General features: G+C 40.5%; 1 protein-coding gene and 1 non-coding gene across 4 annotated transcripts in view; both read right to left on the minus strand.

Annotated features, from left to right (window-relative positions):
• Positions 1-8,264: 8,264 nt before the first annotated feature.
• Positions 8,265-19,415, minus strand: part of BUB1B (BUB1 mitotic checkpoint serine/threonine kinase B) — a 50,370-nt gene continuing 39,219 nt past the window's right edge. For all 3 annotated transcript variants that reach the window (XM_010598334.3, XM_003418737.4, XM_023558647.2), the window contains 6 exons: positions 17,023-17,123; positions 14,898-15,047; positions 13,946-14,088; positions 11,256-11,427; positions 10,197-10,303; positions 8,265-8,819 (listed from right to left, as the gene is read on the minus strand). In XM_010598334.3, coding sequence (XP_010596636.1) covers positions 8,588-8,819; positions 10,197-10,303; positions 11,256-11,427; positions 13,946-14,088; positions 14,898-15,047; positions 17,023-17,123 — 905 coding nt within the window. In that variant the 3' untranslated portion in view covers positions 8,265-8,587. The remainder of the gene's footprint in view (positions 8,820-10,196; positions 10,304-11,255; positions 11,428-13,945; positions 14,089-14,897; positions 15,048-17,022; positions 17,124-19,415) is intronic.
• LOC111753032 (U6 spliceosomal RNA) lies at positions 17,253-17,355 on the minus strand. The gene has a single exon (XR_002787881.1). It is a non-coding gene; the product is annotated as a U6 spliceosomal RNA (small nuclear RNA).

The raw sequence follows: 19,415 nt of genomic DNA on the forward strand, positions 1-19,415 counted from the left end.
AACACGTTTCAACAAAGAGCAAAACAGGAGTCAACAAATTGCAGTTGGAGGCCTAAGTGACTAAGAACGTCAGGCATCTCAGTCATGGCTTAGGTTCAACGATGGATGACACCAGCTTCTACTGCCTCTTATGTGCCTGGCTCTGGGCGGGGTGCTGGGGAGACAGATGAATCCTCTGCTTGCTATGGGCCAAGGAACTTTCATGTTCACCATGACATGCTGTTTAATTCTCACAATAGCCCTTTGGGGTAGGAGCCATCAGCCCTTGATAACGGACAGGAAAACAAAGGTAGACTGACCTGCCCTGACCAAGCACGTGGGAAGGCACAGAGTGGGGATTTGAGCCTAGGGTTTCCAATTCCTGAACTGAGTTTTAGAGCTTCCTTGTTAGATTAAGTCAACTGTTTGTAAGAAGAAAACACATAATCTTTCATTGGGCCAAGGACATAGGAAAAAAAGACCACCTTATCACTAAGGTCAGCTGGTGTCCACACAAATGAAATGGCTGGGACAATCTCCCTTGCATGGTGCTCCTGAGCGTCCTGAATGCGGCACCACGCTAGAGGCTGGCTTCCTGCCAGGGCTTTCTTGGAACATGTATTTAATGTATCATCTCTGCCAAGAGGCCATTCCAAATCTTTTCATCATTTCTGGCTACATGCATGGGTTCAGAGTTTAAAGGTGGGCAAGAGAAAAGATGCATTTCTCTGCAGGGGTGTTGGTCACTGCATGAGATGAAAGGCTTATTAAGGAGATAAATTCCCAGATAAAACCAATGCAGGCTCTCTTCTGACCAGCCAGTGCCATCCATCTCAGCCACTACTGAAGTGTAAGGGACGGGCTTGGACAGCCCCTGGGTGTGTGGTCCATGCTTCCTTGTGCCAAAGAGCAGGCGTTTGCCATTCAGGGGCAAACGTGGACCAAACGCTATTTCTGGATTCTTCATTGCATTGTCTAATACAGGGTCTGCACATTTTTTTCTGTAAATGACCAGACAGTAAGTACTTTAGGCTTTGTGGGCTACATATAAAATACAAAAATAGACTGCCAGATTTGGCCTGTGGGCTGTAGTTTTCTGACCATTGGTTTAATGTACAGCGCTCATCAGACACAGAGAAATGGAGTGGGGGCAAGGGTGAAAAGACAAACAGAATTATCATCTTCAGTTTAGCTGGCTAAGTACAATGCTCAAGGACACACAGTTAGTAAGTGGCAGAACCTGGATTCAAAGCCAGATCTGGCTGACTCAAAAAATTATTCTCTTAACTACTGTGTTGTATTTATTTAGTTGAATAATACTTGCAGATATTAACCCAAGGGGTTCTCCTTCCTATATCATCATCCTTTTCCTATTAACCAAGTGGTCACCTTTTATCCAGTGACTCTTTTATGCAGGGCACAAAATAGAGTTCCCAAATCCTAAGCTCTAGCAAGAAGAGAGTCTCAGCAAGAAACTAACGTCTTGGCCTTAAATGGGGTGAATAGGCCCTGCTCCCTAAACCAGAAAGCCATTTCCCCCGGTGGGGGAGAGGAAAGGAGGGGAGGGGAAGAATGGGTGGGGGGAGCGAGACACATCTGCAGGTAGCTAGAGGGACAGGATCTGCAGCCTGCTTTCCATGAGTGTGGGCAGCAAAATCCTGCCTGGTGCATCAGAGCAAACAGGGCCAGTGTTAGCCTTCTAAAGATTCCTGTGCTTGAATGTGGCACTGAAACAGCAGAGGGCAGTGAGCCAGGGGTGACCCTTTGGATTGAAATAGACTTGTGGACTGAAGACTGGGGGCCAGATGGACCTTCCTGATGCCTTGGTATGTCACTAGCTGATCTTGAGACTGTCTTCTCTAAGTATAAATATTTGATTCCCCAAAAGTCATTCCCAACTAAAACAACAGATTTTCCCTCATTCTTAGATTATACAATACCATGTTTCTTTCACCTACCTTTATTCTGAGTTTAGCTGTACTGCGTACTGTAAATTAAATCAAGAGAGTAAGGCCCCAACCAACTGGCTGGGATCCTAATCTACTTGAGAAGTATCCAGAGAACCTTAGAGCCATCAAATGTTAGAACTATATCAATATAAACATCTATAAGTATCCGTGCTAAAAGCTTTAGTTCTCAGTACTCTGTAAAGTAGGTGCTTTCATTATCTTCCTTCTATAAAGGAGGATACTGGCCCAGAGAGGTTAAGTAGCTTGTCCAGTGCCACACAGCTGGGAACAAGGATTCTGGTTCCAGAGACTGCATTCCTATTCACCATGCTACTGTTCAGTTTGGCACCATACGCAGGGAGCCATCTCAACACTGAGAAGGTCCTGGACCTGTGAAATCAAATTGCTCTATTTAACGTGAGTACTACATGAAAGTCATAAGCAGGGCATAAAAAAGACACATATCTTGCTCTCGAGGAGCTCACTTGAGTTGGAGAGGTAAGGCATGCACAAGTCCAGGGCAACTGATCAAGTAAGGCAGTAGGGAACAGTACAGCTGAGTTACAGGGCTGTCCCCCACTGGTCTGTCTATACCATGGAAACTCTACCCCGGCCCATGTGCTAGGATACTGGACATATCTGTCTGAGTGCATCCTGGGCAAGTGGCTTCTTTCTACCAAGTGACAGGGTGCACCTGATATGGAAGGTTCCACCTAACAATTCTAGAGAGTTTTTATCTATTCTGCCTCACTCATACTTGTGCCCCCCTCATGCCCGCGACTCACTGGGACTCCCTGACTCACGGTAGCACACTCACTGACCCTCAGCTATCTCATTTCCTTGAGTGAGCCAACCTCATCAGAGCTTTATGTGTCATCCTTTTTGTATTTTATCATGTTATTCTAGAGCTACCAGATTTTAATTTGTTTAAAATGTAAAAGCAAACAAATGTATATCCACCTTTTTGCTCACCTATTTCAGTGAGTGCTTGCTGTATCCTTATTTTGCTAATTGCAGGACTGAAGCAATTAAATAAAATGCATCACATGACCGGGCAGTAAGACTAAACTACTTTGAAATTGTAGCATACACTGATTGACGTAACTGTTTCAACTGAGTTATTAGGCTGAATCACACACACAGGAAATAAAGGAAGTACACATTTTGATGAAATAAACACATCTGTGAAAATAATATTTAATTCTGAAAGGAGTAAAAAGGACAATGACACGTAAGGTCAGCAGTCAGTTATAACAGAAGGTTAAAGAAACACATATAAAGTGACTCGCAAAAAAAGAACGCCAGATTATGATTCCAGACACATCTAGAAACCGTGGTAGATTTTTTTTCCCACATCAAGGCTTTAATACAACTAGTTTTGAACGCAGGGCTGCTCTTTTCCAATATTCTAATTCAGTACTTATTTTGGGGTACTGTGTGCTAATCAGAAACCCTGGTGGCATACTGGCTAAGTGCTATGGCTGCTAACCAAAAGGTCGGCAGTTTGAATCCACCAGGCACTCCTTGGGTTGCTATGAGTCAGAATTGACTCAACATTTTGGCTTTTTTTTTTTAATGTGCTAATCTCTGGGAGTATGTAAAATTAACAGACACACAGTCTCTTGCTCACAAGGGATTTGAAAAACTAACAGTTTGATTGGGTAACCGCTATTTCCCCTGGGGGAGAGAGGGAGCCATCTGAACTTGTGGGACTATCGCCAAGTAGCCAAAAGTTTGCCAGATGAGTCTCGAAGGAGCAAGAGCGTTGAAAGCAGTATGCCGTGATGGAAAAAAAAAGTATATATTTAAAGCAGTTTCGCTTAAGTTTCTCATCGTTCCTTACTTAATCATACAATGTCAGTTTATGGAAACTCATGTTTTCATACAAAAGCCATAAAATGTATTTTGTTTTGAAAAAAGTTTGATTTTGTATAATGCACTCCCTTGTTCCCAAACATAGGAAGTTATAATAGTAGGAAGATGGTAATTTTAGAAAGTATATCTCTAATAGAAACACTACAAAACATTTAAAAACAAATGAATTTTCAGCATGTCCAAAAGAGAAGTTTAGATAGGTTATCTTCGATGATCTAAAGTTATTTTTACTTTCTCGTTTTAATTTCAAAACTACCTTGCTTTTATATTTGGATGATAAAGCTTTCTAAATTTCTAAGGTTTTAAAAAACACGTATTAGGCTTTTTATTTCTTTATCATGTAAAGAAGGGGAGAGATGACAAAAACATAGCTCATCATTTCTTAGCTTAGGTTATCCCAAGACATATTAAATAAAAGTATACATGTACATAGTCAGAAAATTCAAAACGTTCAGACACGCACAGATGGAAACATAAAAGCCTTTGGTCTGTCTTCTCTTCATCCCTATTCGCTCTCCCCAAAAGGCAATCACTTTTTCCTCCCAGCTTTTCTTTTTAAAACATCAACTGAAAAGTCTGGAATTCATCCCTCAAAGCCTAACTCAGGTTCTGCCATCTGTAAGGACGCTCATGGATAGTTGGAAGCCTAGCCTCACAACCACCGGCAAGGTCCCCTGCAGTCTACGGCCGTGGTGTGACATCACCTCTCACTGTTACTTCCAGGCCTCCTGTTTGCCCAAGGTCGGCCATATTGATTATCCCTTTTGAGACTTAGAAGCCTTGGAAGTACGGAGAACAACTATTACAAACAGGGCTTTATCTGTCAGCACCCCGCCAATGCTTCTGTAAGATAAATTCTTAGAAAAATTTCTCAAAGGGAGTATTTAAATTTAGTAAACCCAAAAACCAAACCCACTGCTGTCGAGTCGATTCCAACTCATAGCGACCATATAGGACAGAGTAGAACTGCCCCATAGTTTCCAAGGAGCACCTGGCGGATTTGAACTGCTGACATCTTGGTTAGCAGCTGTAGCACTTAACCACTATGCCACCAGGGTCTCCTAAATTTAGTAAGCATTGCCAAATAGCCTTATAATAATGCACCAATTTGCACTCCAACTGACAATATATTAGAGTGCATTTCCCTCAGTCTGACAAACATAATCGTCAACCATGTACTATGTGGATGCTGAATTCTGGTTTCTTGTGCATTTTATTTAGTTAGAAATAAGCCTAAATGTCTTTTCATGTATACTGGCTGTTAAAAGGTTTGCTTTAGTGGATCGCTCCTGTCCGTTGTCTATTTGTGTTGATTTTCGATTTTCTTTATTTTTAAGACCTCTTTATACTTTAGGTAAAATAAGCTTTTATCATGTTTTATTCACTTAGGCACTACTTTAGGCACTGGGGTTAGAACAGTAAACAAAGTAAATCCCTGCCTTCAAGGAGCTCAAATTCTAGTCGTGGGATACAGAAAAAAATACACAGTAAAACCTGGGAAAGCTGGAACATGTGTAAGGTGGAAACCTGCCAGAGAAGGAAAACAAACCTTTTCACTAACAGAGTGACAGAAAAGTGGTAAGACTGCACCTTGTCAAAGGCAGAAGACTTGTAAGACTCAGAAAAACAAGGCAGTCCAGTCGAGTTCCGACTGTGACACGTGCTGTAAAAAGTAAGACAGGGAGGAGGGGACAGAAAGCAACAGCAGTGTTTGTGTGCGCGCGCGCGCGTGTGTGTGTAGGATGCTCTTCTGTACAAAATGGTCTGGGAAGGTCTCTCAGAGAACATGGAGATCTGAGAAGATATACCTCAAGGAAATAAGGGAGGAAGCCTTGTAAAGATCTGGAAAAGAACACTCCAAACGAATGGCAAGCAAAAAGGCCAGAAAGAGGGAAGCCAGTTGGCACACTTGAGGAACGAGGTGGGTGGGCTGGAGTGGAATGACCAAGAGAAGAGCAGTCAGGGAAGAGGTCAGTACTCTAATGGGGTCAGGTCTCGTGGGGGATTGTAGGCCATAGTAAAGGAGCCCTGACGATGCATTGGTTAAGCACTAAGCTGCTAAACACAAGGTTGGTGGTTTGGACCCACCCAGTGGCTATGGGGGAGAAAAGACCTGGCAACCTGCTCTTGCAAAGATTATAGCTTAGATAGCCCTACGGGGCAGTTCTACTCTCCCGCATGGGGTTGCGAGGAGCTGACATCAACTCAAAAGCACCTAACCACACCAGGCTGTGGTAAGGCCTTGGGTTTTGTGCCATCTGAGATGGGAGCCACCAGAGGGTTCTGATGCGAAGTCTAGAGGCAGGTGGGGAAGCAGAGCAGTTATGAGACCTTGAGACAGTGCAGGTGTAAGGTGGTGCAAATACTTGTTGCAAGTCATTTTTTTCTCCTTTGACTTTATGGCTGTGCAGTTTATTCACTGTACAAGGGCACGAGGCTTAGGAACAAGTAGGGGCTGAAATCCAGTCAAGCTATGGTACACTGGTTGAGGTGCTGAATCCACCAGGAAAGGGCCTTTTTCTAATCTGCACAAAGGCACAGTATGAACCAGCGCTGGCATTGGAGATAAGAGTTCAAGCTCTAATCAGATGTTTCAATACCAGGTATTGAGTAATCCATCTTTTCTCATACTGATTTGAAATGACACCTTTATCCTATTAAATATTCATAGCTTCTTGCATCTTTGGTGGAATCAAAGACCCCATATTAAGGTAGGAGTTTGCTATATTAAAAAAAAAAAAAAGCACTCAGACTTCACTAGGAAGTCTAAATTTAAGGTGCCGGATTGGAAGAAAACTTTGGCACGTTAGAAAAAATTAGCGCAGCTGGGGAAGAAATTCCTCATTTTCAGGTACAACAGAAAAGAAGCACTTCTTTGCTTAAAGACATCAATGAGTTGTTATGCTAACCCTCTGAAAGGCTTTCTTATCTTGAAGTTACAGCACGACCAAAGTCTAAAGTCCTATTGCTATGGGAAAACCTTTTCACTTCTAGATTTGGCATTGGTTGGGGCACTTGACTTCCGTGGAAGATTTCTTACACAACTGTCACGGGAGATGGAAGGCGCTGACAGCGGTGTAGGATTAGAGGGTTCACAAACTTTGTGAACGGGGGGTGCGCTATACATCCCATGGTCTGTATTCAGGCTTCTGGTTTTCTGCTTAGGCAAAGGGAAAACCTAAGACATCACAGGTCCTAAGTAGTCAGGTATTGTTTTCTCCTCTCTACAAAAAAGAAAGCGTGAGGGTGGGGGTGGGGTGGGTGGAGGGAGGCGTGGCACAACAAGGGCAGGTCCTCCAACAAGGCAGCTTCCTCAGGTCCCCCTTCCCTCAGAGCCTGCTTCCGGAAACAAAGCTTTATCCGTGTAGGAGGAGCTTGTCAGCCTGGCTATCAAAAGCAAGACGCTGAAGAATTCACTAGATGGTAGCTAAATCTGTGTTACAGAGTCTAGATTTACTGCCCAGCCTCAGAGTAATGACTCCATCTGTCAAGCAGTGGACTGAGAAACAAGGTGAGCACGGAGGCAGGAGGGCTTGGTTACACCGAAGACACAGATACATGGCTTTACGTTATCAACATAAGAAGCAATGGTAAGAATGTGATAAGAGCCGTATTTTGGTTAAGAGCAAAATGTCTAAGCTGATCTATCTTTCAGATCTAAGTGATGCTTCAGTGCTTCAACTACATATGCTTAAATATTTTTAGTTGAGATATACTTAGATTTTGCTTTCCAGCAATCTTAGAGCTGTAACAGTGATGACTACAGAAGAAAAAAAAAATCAGGCACCAGCATGGAGGCATGTTAGATAATTTCGCCAAGGGCTATCCATTGCCTTTTTCTACCAATTTTCTTCCCTATCTCTGAGAGACCAGGTACAATTCATGCTTCCAACATTTGGGTGTCCGATACCTCACCTAGACCTGTTCGCTTCCAAATTATTCCATGCTTCAAAGCCTCCTCTTCCAAATAACAAAACCCTCATCTATTCCTACGTTGACCCTTGTCCACTCCACTCCATTCTGCACGTAACAGAAAGGCTGCTGAACTCTGTACAAAACCTCTTCATTCCCTTTCTAACAACCACATTCCTCATCAAGACGCTCAGTACCAGCAGTACCAGCAAATTACATAACAGACCAAGGGGCTTGGTGGATAAAAGTAAAAACATTAAAACATGAGCCACGTGAACAACTTGCCACTTGAAACTTAAGAAAATGTGGCCTTGTGTAAACCATTTTACCTACTTTTTAATCCAGACCACTTTCTGGAAGGTCAGGAACAGCTAAAGGGATGGTTACCTATTCTGTCTTGTTATGATCCTATCATACCATCTCTGAGCCTGGGATATATAAATTTCTACAGATAAAATACCTTCTTTGTCTGCAGAATCAAGCCACTTATTATCTTAGTTTACAAAAAGTAGATGAAATGTTGAAACACAAATTTAACAAATACTATTTTATTATTTACAAAATACATGGTGATCACATGGGTTTATATCACAAGTTACAAGAGGAAAAAGTACAGAGACAAATGGAGTCAAATGTGTTAAATGAAAAGGTACTCATTCAGGTGGAGTCCATTAAAATAAAACAGTTATTTGCTACAAAGTTAGACCTGGCCAAGAGTAGGTATGCTGCTATGTAAAAAAAAAAAAAAAAGCCAGTTACTTAGAAACATACCTATACCAAAAAGTAGAAAAGTGTTGGCAGTGTATCTAAATGTGTCCTATATTAAATGACAGCATACAGACATTTGGTGTTCCATGACACAGCCATGCACTTTAGGCAGGAACCTGGGAAAGACTTGCCGGCCTATCTTGCTGGAAGAACTGAGCTCCAGGACTGATTAACTTCCCTACCTTCCACAGGGCTTTGTTCAGGTGACTCTGAAATGTGGTGTCAAACACCCCATTCATTTCTGCTGCAAGTTCCCTTAGAACAGACACTGTGGACTCATCACTGGCATTCAGAATCCGCACAAAGAATTTATTCCACAATTCACCATCTTTTAGCCTAAAAACATATGAAACCATTTCCGTCAAGATCAGGCATATCAAAGTTAGAATTCTCTTTGTGTTTAACTCAGTGGAACATTTATGCACCAAGATGATTTATATTAATACCAAGAATGCTGGGGTTAGATACCGTTGAATCAGTCCTTTGAAAGCCCAGTGAGGGACTACAGAAAAGACTACCATGGTGGGAAACGTCATCACACAAGGCATGTAAAGGGAAGGCAAGTCTCTCATCTGACCCTATACATCGTCTGGGTACTCAAGTGGAGCCCTTCTCTAGCACTTCTCTTCCACAAACAGAAAAAAACTAAACTTTGTCTCCTCTAACTTTCCTGGAGCCTGGGCCATTAAAAAAATACAGTCCTCCCCTGCCCCCGACCCGTGGTTTATCATCTTCACCATCTCCTGAGATTTGTAAGCTTGAGTGAAGTAACTACTGCTGCAATCTATGATAGTTGTACCTTTATTATTATTATTTTTAATCAGAGAAACTTCTCTTAATATATAAGATAGGACTGTTGAACAGGAAACCCCAACTAACCCCACCTATTTCTACTTGTGTTATCTGGACCCACCAACTGGAGATACCTCAGTCAATCATACGTGTCTTGCATTATATTTCAAGCCTATTTTAAAGTACATGAAAGAGACAAATAAGACTGGCCAAACCGCTGTGGCAGGGGGATGGGGGGGGGGGAGGGCAGAAGAGAATGGGTATTAAAATCTTCAACACTGATTTTTTTTGGACCAAAGACTGTATCAGTAAGTGATACATTGATAAGCTTATGTCAGGAGGTTATATTAGCTAAAGTGGAACGTGATTATTTAATAACTTTTATGAGCAAGCTTGAGGGAGTACTATGGTTCTGAGACCAAGCAGCTCTTATTAAGAGATCATTTACTTCTTCACCAAGGAGATGCTGTTCTCTGATTTGGTTCTACACACTCATTAAGTAAATAATAGCCTAAAATTAATGTACAATTAAAAAATTTAATTCCCTTCAAGAGATGCTTTTTAATTTGTGGTAACAACAGCTACTAAAAAGGGGTTTACACTAATACCAATTGGTTAGAAAATTATTCTCACAAGATGCTCCTATCAACACTCCTAAAGTGCTGCACTATGGCTGTGGTCTGTGATACGCCTCTGTCCACAACCATGTCCCAAAGTTTGAATAGTTTGAGTCTTTATTTTTAATTAGCAATTCTTTACTCTGAACTAGGTGTTTCACTAATACTCTAAAAAAACTGGTTGAGATTACTGAAATCACGGCAGTGGATTAAGAAAATTAAGGCTGCCAAAGCAGAGGAGGCATCTAAGAGAAAACAGGGAATGATTTGGACAGGCAAGGACCCTGAAGTCACCAATACTTACTCAGAAACACTCTGGCTAAGTTTCCACAGGGACCCATCCCAGAAGACCTGTAGGTGGTCCTTGAACAACAGTAAATGTGCTAAATCTGCTAGACCAAACAGGTCTACCTGAAATCACAAAACGCACTGTCAGCTAGAATAATTCTCTGCTATTATCAGGTCAGCCTAGCTACGCAGGAAGTCTACTTTATGCCATCGTTTGAGTGGACTGTTCCTTACCCTTACAGTAAAGGGAGAAGCTCCCCAAAGAAGTGACCAACAGAGACAAAAGATGACAAAAATATCTGGACTGCCAAATTCACATTTATAGATCTCCTGAATTTCCATGGACTCCAGTGATCTAAATGTGGTCCACAGGACTAGTTGAGGTTCACGCTACATGATCGGTCAGCAAATGTCATATCCAGAGCTGAGTCGGAAGGGATTTTTGCATATAATACCACTGTATAAAACACTTTACATTTGTTCTACCCCTAAACCTGTTGCTGTCGATTGATTCTGATGCATAGTGACTGTATAGGACAGAGTAGAACTGCCCTATAGGGTTTCCCAGGCTGTAATCTTTACAGAAGCAGACTGCCAGGTCTTTCCTCCCATGGAGCAGCTGGTGGGTTCAAACCACTGACCTTTCAGTTAGCAGCCAAGCACTTAACCACTGTGCCACCAGGCCTCCTTCATGTGTCCTACAGTTCTTTTTATATACATTCTTTCATTTAACCCTCACACAAATTCTAATGGACATGAAGCAGAAATTGTTATCCTTATTTTACAGAGAGGATCACACAAAATGATTTATAAAAGGATCACATGGACGAGAGTGGCAGAAATGGGCCTGGCACATAGGTTACTGAGTTCGCCATCTGTTTGCACGTGTATGTGTATATTCTTTAGTGGTGTGTCAGAAAAATGGCACATATTGCCTGACTTGGTGATATGTGAAAACTAGGTCATCTATTCCCGGCGAGACAATACCAGTAAACACTAGCTTTCTTAGCTTATGTAGATAAGAAAGACCTTAAGAAACCCTCTCCATATTTGCCCAGGCTTGTTTTACACTCACCTGGTAGGGAGAAGAACAGTTAGCCAGGATCTTTTGTCCTTCCAGGATCTGTACAGTCCGAAAGCCGCTGAGGGTAAAAACGTCCTCCTGCGCCCTAAGGTCCACACTGTAGGAAAAGTCCACTATCTTCAAAGCTTGATTCTCCTTATTAAAATCATAGGGATCATGGATCCTGAGCCCAGATTTAAGAGAAAGAGAAAATAAAAATAGGCCATGAAAAGCAGCTGCATAGCTGGTCTTCAAAAAAAAAAAAAAAAAGGTACTGCAGGTATGTCTTAGCTGTGCCAACAGCTCCCTCCAGTGGTTACTTGTGAAAATGCACCTGTAAGAGCAGTAGCAGTGCCCACCCACGCGGTAATATCAAGATTAGTTGGGTGATGGCAAGTATACCTAATCCACAGTGCAGGGCTACCACAGAACATTCATCGAGCCCCCATATTATACAAAGTAAGAACTGGAAGTAGGGTGCAGGACTCTGCCTTGTACTACACGTATATTAACACAGAGTAACAATGACATACGTTGATGAGAATTCTAATAGAGAAAATGAGGCTTTTACAAGCGTGATAGCCTTCTTCTTTACTATTACAGGTTAGGTTTGCCAAGAATCATTTAAAGTCTTTCCAAAATTTAATTGAAAATAAACGAGGCTATCTTTTGGTAAAGTGTCACTTTCATTGTAAAATTACATGTATTAAAAAAAAAATTTTTTTTAAGGTAATGTCATATGTTATTCTTAAATTATCTGTAATCCCAACCTTTATTTCTTAAAAAAAAAAAAAAGCTTGATAACACTAAGTTCATTACCAATTAATTATATTTTTCTTGGGTTTATCTCTTCCATGCAACAACGCTCGTCCTTAGTAGGAGTTATTTATCTGGGAGAATGGAACACAGAACACAGGAGCTACTTACCTGAGAGAAAAGAACGGGTTGTCTCCATGTGCCCCCTTTTCGCTCTACTTTTGTTGATTAGTTCTCTCAAACTCCTGAGGCAAGCCTACATCCCTGAACATAGACTCTGACTAAGCCAACCACAAGCCTCTACAGCACAGAATAATCTATTTTACTTTAAAATTGACAACTGCTCCCATTTTCCTTGGCACAGGAGCTAACTTTTTTTTTTTTTGGCTCCCATAAAATCTCCAAATATTTTGAAAATTTGCGAGAGGTAGGAAAAAATGTTTCTTAGGTTAATTAAAAAAACTTGGAAAGTCTCCAAGCCCTCTAGTTGGCCACGAAGTCACTATTACAGTGGGCAAGGCATTCCGCTTTTTTGGTCTTAATTTCCTCACAAATGATATGTAAAAATTGAACTAAATGATTTTAAAAGGCTGTTAATTTCTTGTGAATCTGTATGAAATTTCCTATGAAGCCTGGTAAGTACTGGCAAAGTAAAAGACATGGCCCTGTAAACACTATGTACTTTCCTAGTGTCCCCTCGTGGCTGAGAGAGATCTGAGCAAAGTGCAAATGCCAATCCTAAAAAGGCTCAGAAAATCCCTTTGCTTACAATTTGAGAACTCTAGCACTACCTTCTGAACGTTCAGCATTGTAAAAGAGGGTGAAAAGAAAAACTATACCAGAGGGCGTCACACTTGGAAACACACGGGGAGATTTTTGGTGGTTACAGTTGCTGGGGGCATGTTACTTGCGTTTAATAGAAGTGGGGAGGGGGAAGAGGCTAGGGATCTAAAACTCTGCGATGCCTGGAACAGACCTATACAAAGACTTCTCATCCAAATACCTGTAAGTGTCCAGGATGAGAAATGCTGCTACAGATGCCTGGGGAAACTTTTAGGCCTCTGCGATCCAAGGAAAAAAGGTGGGATTCTCTGTTTAGGTTATAAATGCAGATATACATTGAGGGTTCTCTAAATTATATGCAACTATAATTCAGAGCCTAATTCCATCTTCCCTTACAGATTAAGTAGTCAGGAGAAACATAGAGTTATTCTAGCTATTAGTGTATGTTAACGACTTCAGGGAAAAATTTAACTGTTTACCCAAGACACAAAGCATCTTCAAACCAGTCTGCTTTACTCAAATACCATGAGACCAGTGATCACAACAAAGGTGTGCTGGTCCTCTAGTCCTTTTCACAAAACCAAAATCTTGGACCACCTTCACCTTATACATTCCTCTACATTTTGTGTAATCTCTCAGTTCTTAATATTTTGGCTTCATTTTTTTACTTCCTGCTCAGTGCTCATCTCTTGAACCTGATGGCCAAAATAGGTTGAATTTTTTGGCATAGTTTACATTTGTACTCTGGTTTTACCCACTTCTCTTGGCAACTACGTCACGTTGGCCTGCCCCAAGCTTTGGTCTATGAAATTGAATGGTGCCTCAGTTTTGCTAGCACCCTTGCTGGATACACAGTGGACCCACTCAAAGGACTAGACGATCTACTCACAGTCTTCAAAGAAATCTGTGCCTCTTCTTAGCAGGATCGTCCCAATAGTCATGGTTAATTCTTTTATCTGAATTAATGTGTTTCCTCAATGTATTTTTTTCTTTGAATTCTTTTAAATTATTCCCAATCATTATTAACTGTTAGATAGAGCAAATATTCTCTTAACATAATGTGATCATCAATACGGCATTTCTCAAACGGCATACTAAAAATTGTGACTCTCCAAGTTTTGGGAGAAAGCTCACAGAATTATAAGAGAATAAAAAGGACCAACCTGTTCCTAAGAATCAGACTCCTTGGACTCAAGTCACCATGGACTATTTCTGCCTTGTGTAGCTTTGCCACTATTGTCAAAAGGTCATAAATAATCAACACTGTTATTTCATGGGTAATCAGTTCACTGTGCTGGAGAAGATCCTGGAAATAGAAGGATAGAAAACTCACTATTTCTGAAGTTGGGCAGAAGGCACACTAGTATATGTTTTGTTGCTATTTTTAAAACTGTTCATATAAACTATATACACTCTTTTAGTATGGATGTTTCACTTGAAAAAGTAAAGAAGACAAAACAAAAACTTCTGTGCCTGTTCTCTATTATAGGCAACACCGTGATTACCTGATGTTTTTTACTCTCTACTAGAAGGTATGCTCCTTGTAGGCTGGGTCTATGTCCCAGTTTTAATAATACTACGATCCCCCATATGATTTTTTGCAAGAATTAAATGAGACAGTGGATGAAGAGCACCCAAGCAATGGGTCTGACCCATAACAGATGCTCTAGCAACTCATTTCGGCCATTTTAGAAAATTCACATCACTATCAAAATCAACAGCAAAACCTTTTTAAGAACATAGCAAAGAACAAAATTGTGTCTAGATTTTAAAACTAAGCCAGTGTGGGCGGCACAGATAAAACAAGAGTGGCCGTGACCTGATGATCTTCATAGTTAGGTGGCTGGTTCATGAGAGCTCCTTGCATACTACTCTCCACTTCTATAAATGTTTAAAAATTGACATGACAGGAAGTAAACAAACAAACAAACTCAGAAAGGCCCTTGGTTAAAATAATTTGGGAAAAGAAAATGGTCAAAGCTTTTAATTTACAGCTTAACTGGTCTATTTCTAGAAGACTGATGGAAATTTTCCAATAAATTCCTTTGCTAATTTACAGCACAAATCTCTCTATTTGAGGACTTTAAATGATAAGTTTTTAGTATTATTGCAAACCTGAAGGGTGAAGCAGTTTATATACTGGTGCCAAACAATACAGCCATCTTGGTATTGATAACAGCTGCACAAATGATCACACTCCTCATTTAAACGTTCCTTTAACTTGAGGTTGATGTAAAAGTCCCATGGGACAGGTTGAGAAGATACCTGTAAGATGTTATATTTTAAAAATAAGAGTAATTAGAATCTGTGCTTATGTTTAAAAGACTGAAGACACATTTCCTCCAGCCCTACTGATACTCCAACAGAAATAATAGTAACGGAATGTTTTAAAAGGTAAACATCTATAATTAAGAAGAGGATACAACAGCAACAAAATTCTGGAAGCTGTAAACAGAATAACAAGAGATAATAATCTACTTAGAAGACCCAAGGGAAGCTGATTCTAGCAATGGAGAAAGGTCATTTCCCTATAGTATACAGTATATGATTGGCAGCACCAATGACCTCTGGAAGTAAGGATGAGGCATGGCTGTACATTGTTTCAGGGGGCATTAGACTCCAGATTCCCGCTCCTGCCCTTTGTAGCCCAGCCCAGCAACTGCCTCTCTCCTGCTCCAGAAGACCAGAACTTTACTCCTGAGAGTATAAAACAGAGGGGCTCTAGACTAGAAGATGCCAACGACGTGGAACTGAGGTAAAATACTATATGGAAAAGATGAGAAAATTTATATATCGAACAGTAATATGCAACACCCTGCCCCCAGCCCTGCCCTAGACTAATTTCCCCACTTAGCTTTCGGTAAGCTAGCAGCCATCAGACTTATATGCTCCTAGCAGGAAATTATAAGTCTTCTGACTAAAGACTGCCCAAGGTAGAGGGTGGGAGCTCCAACAAAATGTCCAAGTGAGACCGTCTTACAGGAAGGTCCACAGCTATCAAGGCCTACTCATACACACAGAGTTTTTAATTAGTTCCTAGTGTCCCACCCCTAAATATGAGTGAACAGTCAAAGACTCAAAGAAAGCCTCTAATATGAAAGATCAAAGCAGACAAAAACAACTAGGAGGAAATAGACGATGCAGGGAAAAAGAATTTTTAAATTGTCATTAATATCCTCAGAGAGATAAACAACATTCCATCTTTGAAATGAGTAACAGAATGCTATAAAGAACATTCTGAGAAGAAAGGGTTCTTGCAAATTAAATACATGATGAGGGAAATGAAAAACACAGAAGAAAGACTGAAAATAAAGTTGAGAAAACATTCTAGAAAATACAGCAAAAAGACAAAGAGCTGGAGAATAGGAGAAAAAAGGTAAGAATTTTAGAGATCTGTCCAGGAGACCCTACATCCTAATAAAAGGAATTCTAGAATGAGAGAAAACAGAAAATTAAAGAGAAGCAATAATTTTTTTTTTTAAAGAAAATCTCTCAGAACTAAAGGAGCTTCCAGACTTAAATGGCCAATGACTGCCTAGCACATGGATGTTCAACAGCCTCATACCTAGGCATGTAATTGTGAAATTTCAAAACACTGGTGACAAAGATAAAATCCTACAAGGACTCAGAGAGAAGGGAAAATAGTTTCACATAAAGGTTTGAGAGTCAGAAAGGCCGAAGACGTAAAAGCATCATCAGACAACAGAGCTTCTCTTCAAAGTTCTGAGAAAAAAATAGTTTTAAACCTCGAATTCTATTTCCAGCAAACTATCAATCAAGTAAGAATGTAGAATAAGGAATTTTCTCACATGAAAGGCCTGGGATTAAACCAAAAAAGAAAAAATGGAATCCAGGAAACCACGCATCCAATATAAGAAAGAGTTAAAGCGAATCCCTCGGATAAGGGAGAAAGGGAATTTCGATGTGACACTGTGAGTGTGTCAATCCTAGAGAATAACTTCTCCAGACTGGGGCAGACCAGAAAACAAAAAGATAAAACTGACGGAATACTTAACATGTATGAACATATTGAGAACTTTACACAGTAGCCTTTTTGATATCTGATCCTGGCCTATAACACTGACTTCCCTATAAGGCAGTTTAGAGACTACTAGAAGGATCTGAGAGTTCCCTAGAGCCAGAGTTACAGCTTAAAAAAATCAGTTGCCATCAGCCATGAGTTACGGCTTAAACCCACATTATTTAGAAGGTAGCTAAACTGACAGAAAAGGGGTCCCACCTTTATTATGGTTAATTCTGCAGAGTTTCTTGGTGCCACCCAGAATACTTTGTAATCTTCACATGTTAGGTATTCTTGTTTAATGTAATAATCCTCATTACCTGTTGAAAAGATTTGATTGATTCCATTTAAAAATCATTGAGAACATTTATACACCCCGAGGCTTCACCTCTTGGTTCAAGGACCAGAGGTACTGTTACATATATATATATATATATATATATATTTTTTTAAATATGGAATGCTTCATAAATTTGGGTGTCATCCTTGCACAGGGGCCATGTTAATCTACTCTGTATCGTTCCAATTTTAGTATATGTGCTGCCGGAGCACAGCGAGCACAGTGCTGTTACACTTGCCAGTTAGTAGCATCTAGAATACTTTTCAAAATACTTGTTAGAAGCTGGAATAGGAGAACACATAATTCCCATTATTAATGGAACACTGAACTTATCCTTGTGCCAACTTCTATACAGGTAGTCCCTAATTTACGACCCATTCCAGTTACCTTACCTGTACTTACAACAGTCTTTTTTTTGGGGCACAGCCTATTAGTAATACGTACTACATACGATGTTGCAGTGTATAATTTGCTGATATTATAATTCTCAGACGTTCACTTACAAAGTTCAATTTTATGATTTACTGCTCAAAACTTTGCTTATGGATTTAGTTTTATAAGCTAAATCAGGGGTTTCAGATGCTCGAAAGTGTGGGCCCAAACACTGACTGCTTTGCTAAAGTCACTGAGCAGATTCGGGAAGCAATGAGATGTTCCCGTGACATATATGAAGAAAAAAAGAAAAGGCCCACACAGACAACTCTCACTGACTTTCTGACTAGAAATGCCATCCCCATTCCCAGGGGTAATCCAAATGATCCAGAACCTTCCACAAGTGAAGTTACTACCACAACTGACAAAATGCCAGCGTAATCGAACACTTCTTCACTAACAAAGTAAGCTTTTATGATTTTTGTGTATGCATTTGTTTTTAACGTATGTATGTATCAAAACCACCACTCATCTGTCGGTTTGTCATACCGTGCTGCCTTGTGTGTTGCTGTGATGTGGAAGCTATGCCACCAGTATTTCAAACACCAGCAGGGTCACTCATGGTGGACAGGTTTCAGTGAAGTTTCCAGATGAAGACACACTGGGAAGAACAACCTGCCAATCTACTTCTGAAAAAATCAGCCAGTGAAACCTTATAGAAAGCAGCGGAACATTGTCTGATACAGTTCTGGAAGATGAACTTTCAGGTTGAAAGGCACTCAAAATACGACAGAGGAAGAGCTGCCTTCTCAAAGTGGAGTCGTTCTTAATGATGTGAATGGAATAAAGCTTTTGGGAACTTCATTTGCTGATGTGGCATGACTCAAAACGAGAAGAAACAGCTGCAAACATCCATTAATCATCAGAATGTGGAATGTACGAAGCATGAATTTGGGAAAACTGTAAGTTGTCAAAAATGAAATGGAACGCTTAAAGATTGATATCCTAGGAACTAGTGAGCTGAACTGGACTGGTATTGGCCATTCTGAATCAAACAATCATGTGGCCTACTATGCCAGGAAGGACAAATTGAAGAGGAGTGGCGTCGCGTTCATTGGCAAAAAGAACATTTCAAGATCTATTCTGAAATACAGCACTGTCAGTGATAGGATAATATCCATACACCTACAATGACGAACAGTTAATATGAATATTATTGAAATTTATGCACCAACCACTAATGCTAAAGATGAAATTGAAGATTTTTTTTTTACCAATCTCTGCAGTCTGAGATTGATCAAACTTGCAATCAAGATGTGTTGATAATTACTGGTGATTGGAATATGAAAGTTGGAAACAAGGAAGAATCAGTAGTTGGAAAATATGGCCTTCGTGACAGAAACGACGTGGGACTATACACGTGGGTCTTGCTGGATGGAATACACAAGAATCAAATCTGTGGAAAGAGACGATGGAAGAGTTCAGAACAAGGCCAGGGGCTGACTGTGGAAAAGACCATTAGTTGCTCACAGGCAAGTTTGAGTTGAAGCTCAAGAAACTTACAGCAAGTCCATGAGACCCAAAGTGGAATACAGCTTGAGTATATCCCACCTGAATTTAGAGGCCATCTCAAGAATGGATTTAACGAATTGAACACCAACGACCAAAGACCAGATGAGCTGTGGAACGACATCAAGGAAAAGGTCATTACAAAGACAGGAAAGGAAAAAAAAGACTAAAATGGATGTCAGAAGAAATCCTGAACTTGCTCCTGAACACAGAGTAACTAATGCGCAAGGAAGAAATGATAAAGTAAAAGAGCCGAACAGAAGATTTCAAAAGGCGGCTTGAGAAGACAAAGTAAAGTATTATAATGAAATGTGCAAAGATCTGGAGTTAG

This window comes from Loxodonta africana, chromosome 10, assembly GCF_030014295.1.
Source record: "Loxodonta africana isolate mLoxAfr1 chromosome 10, mLoxAfr1.hap2, whole genome shotgun sequence".
NCBI classification, from domain to species: domain Eukaryota; kingdom Metazoa; phylum Chordata; class Mammalia; order Proboscidea; family Elephantidae; genus Loxodonta; species Loxodonta africana.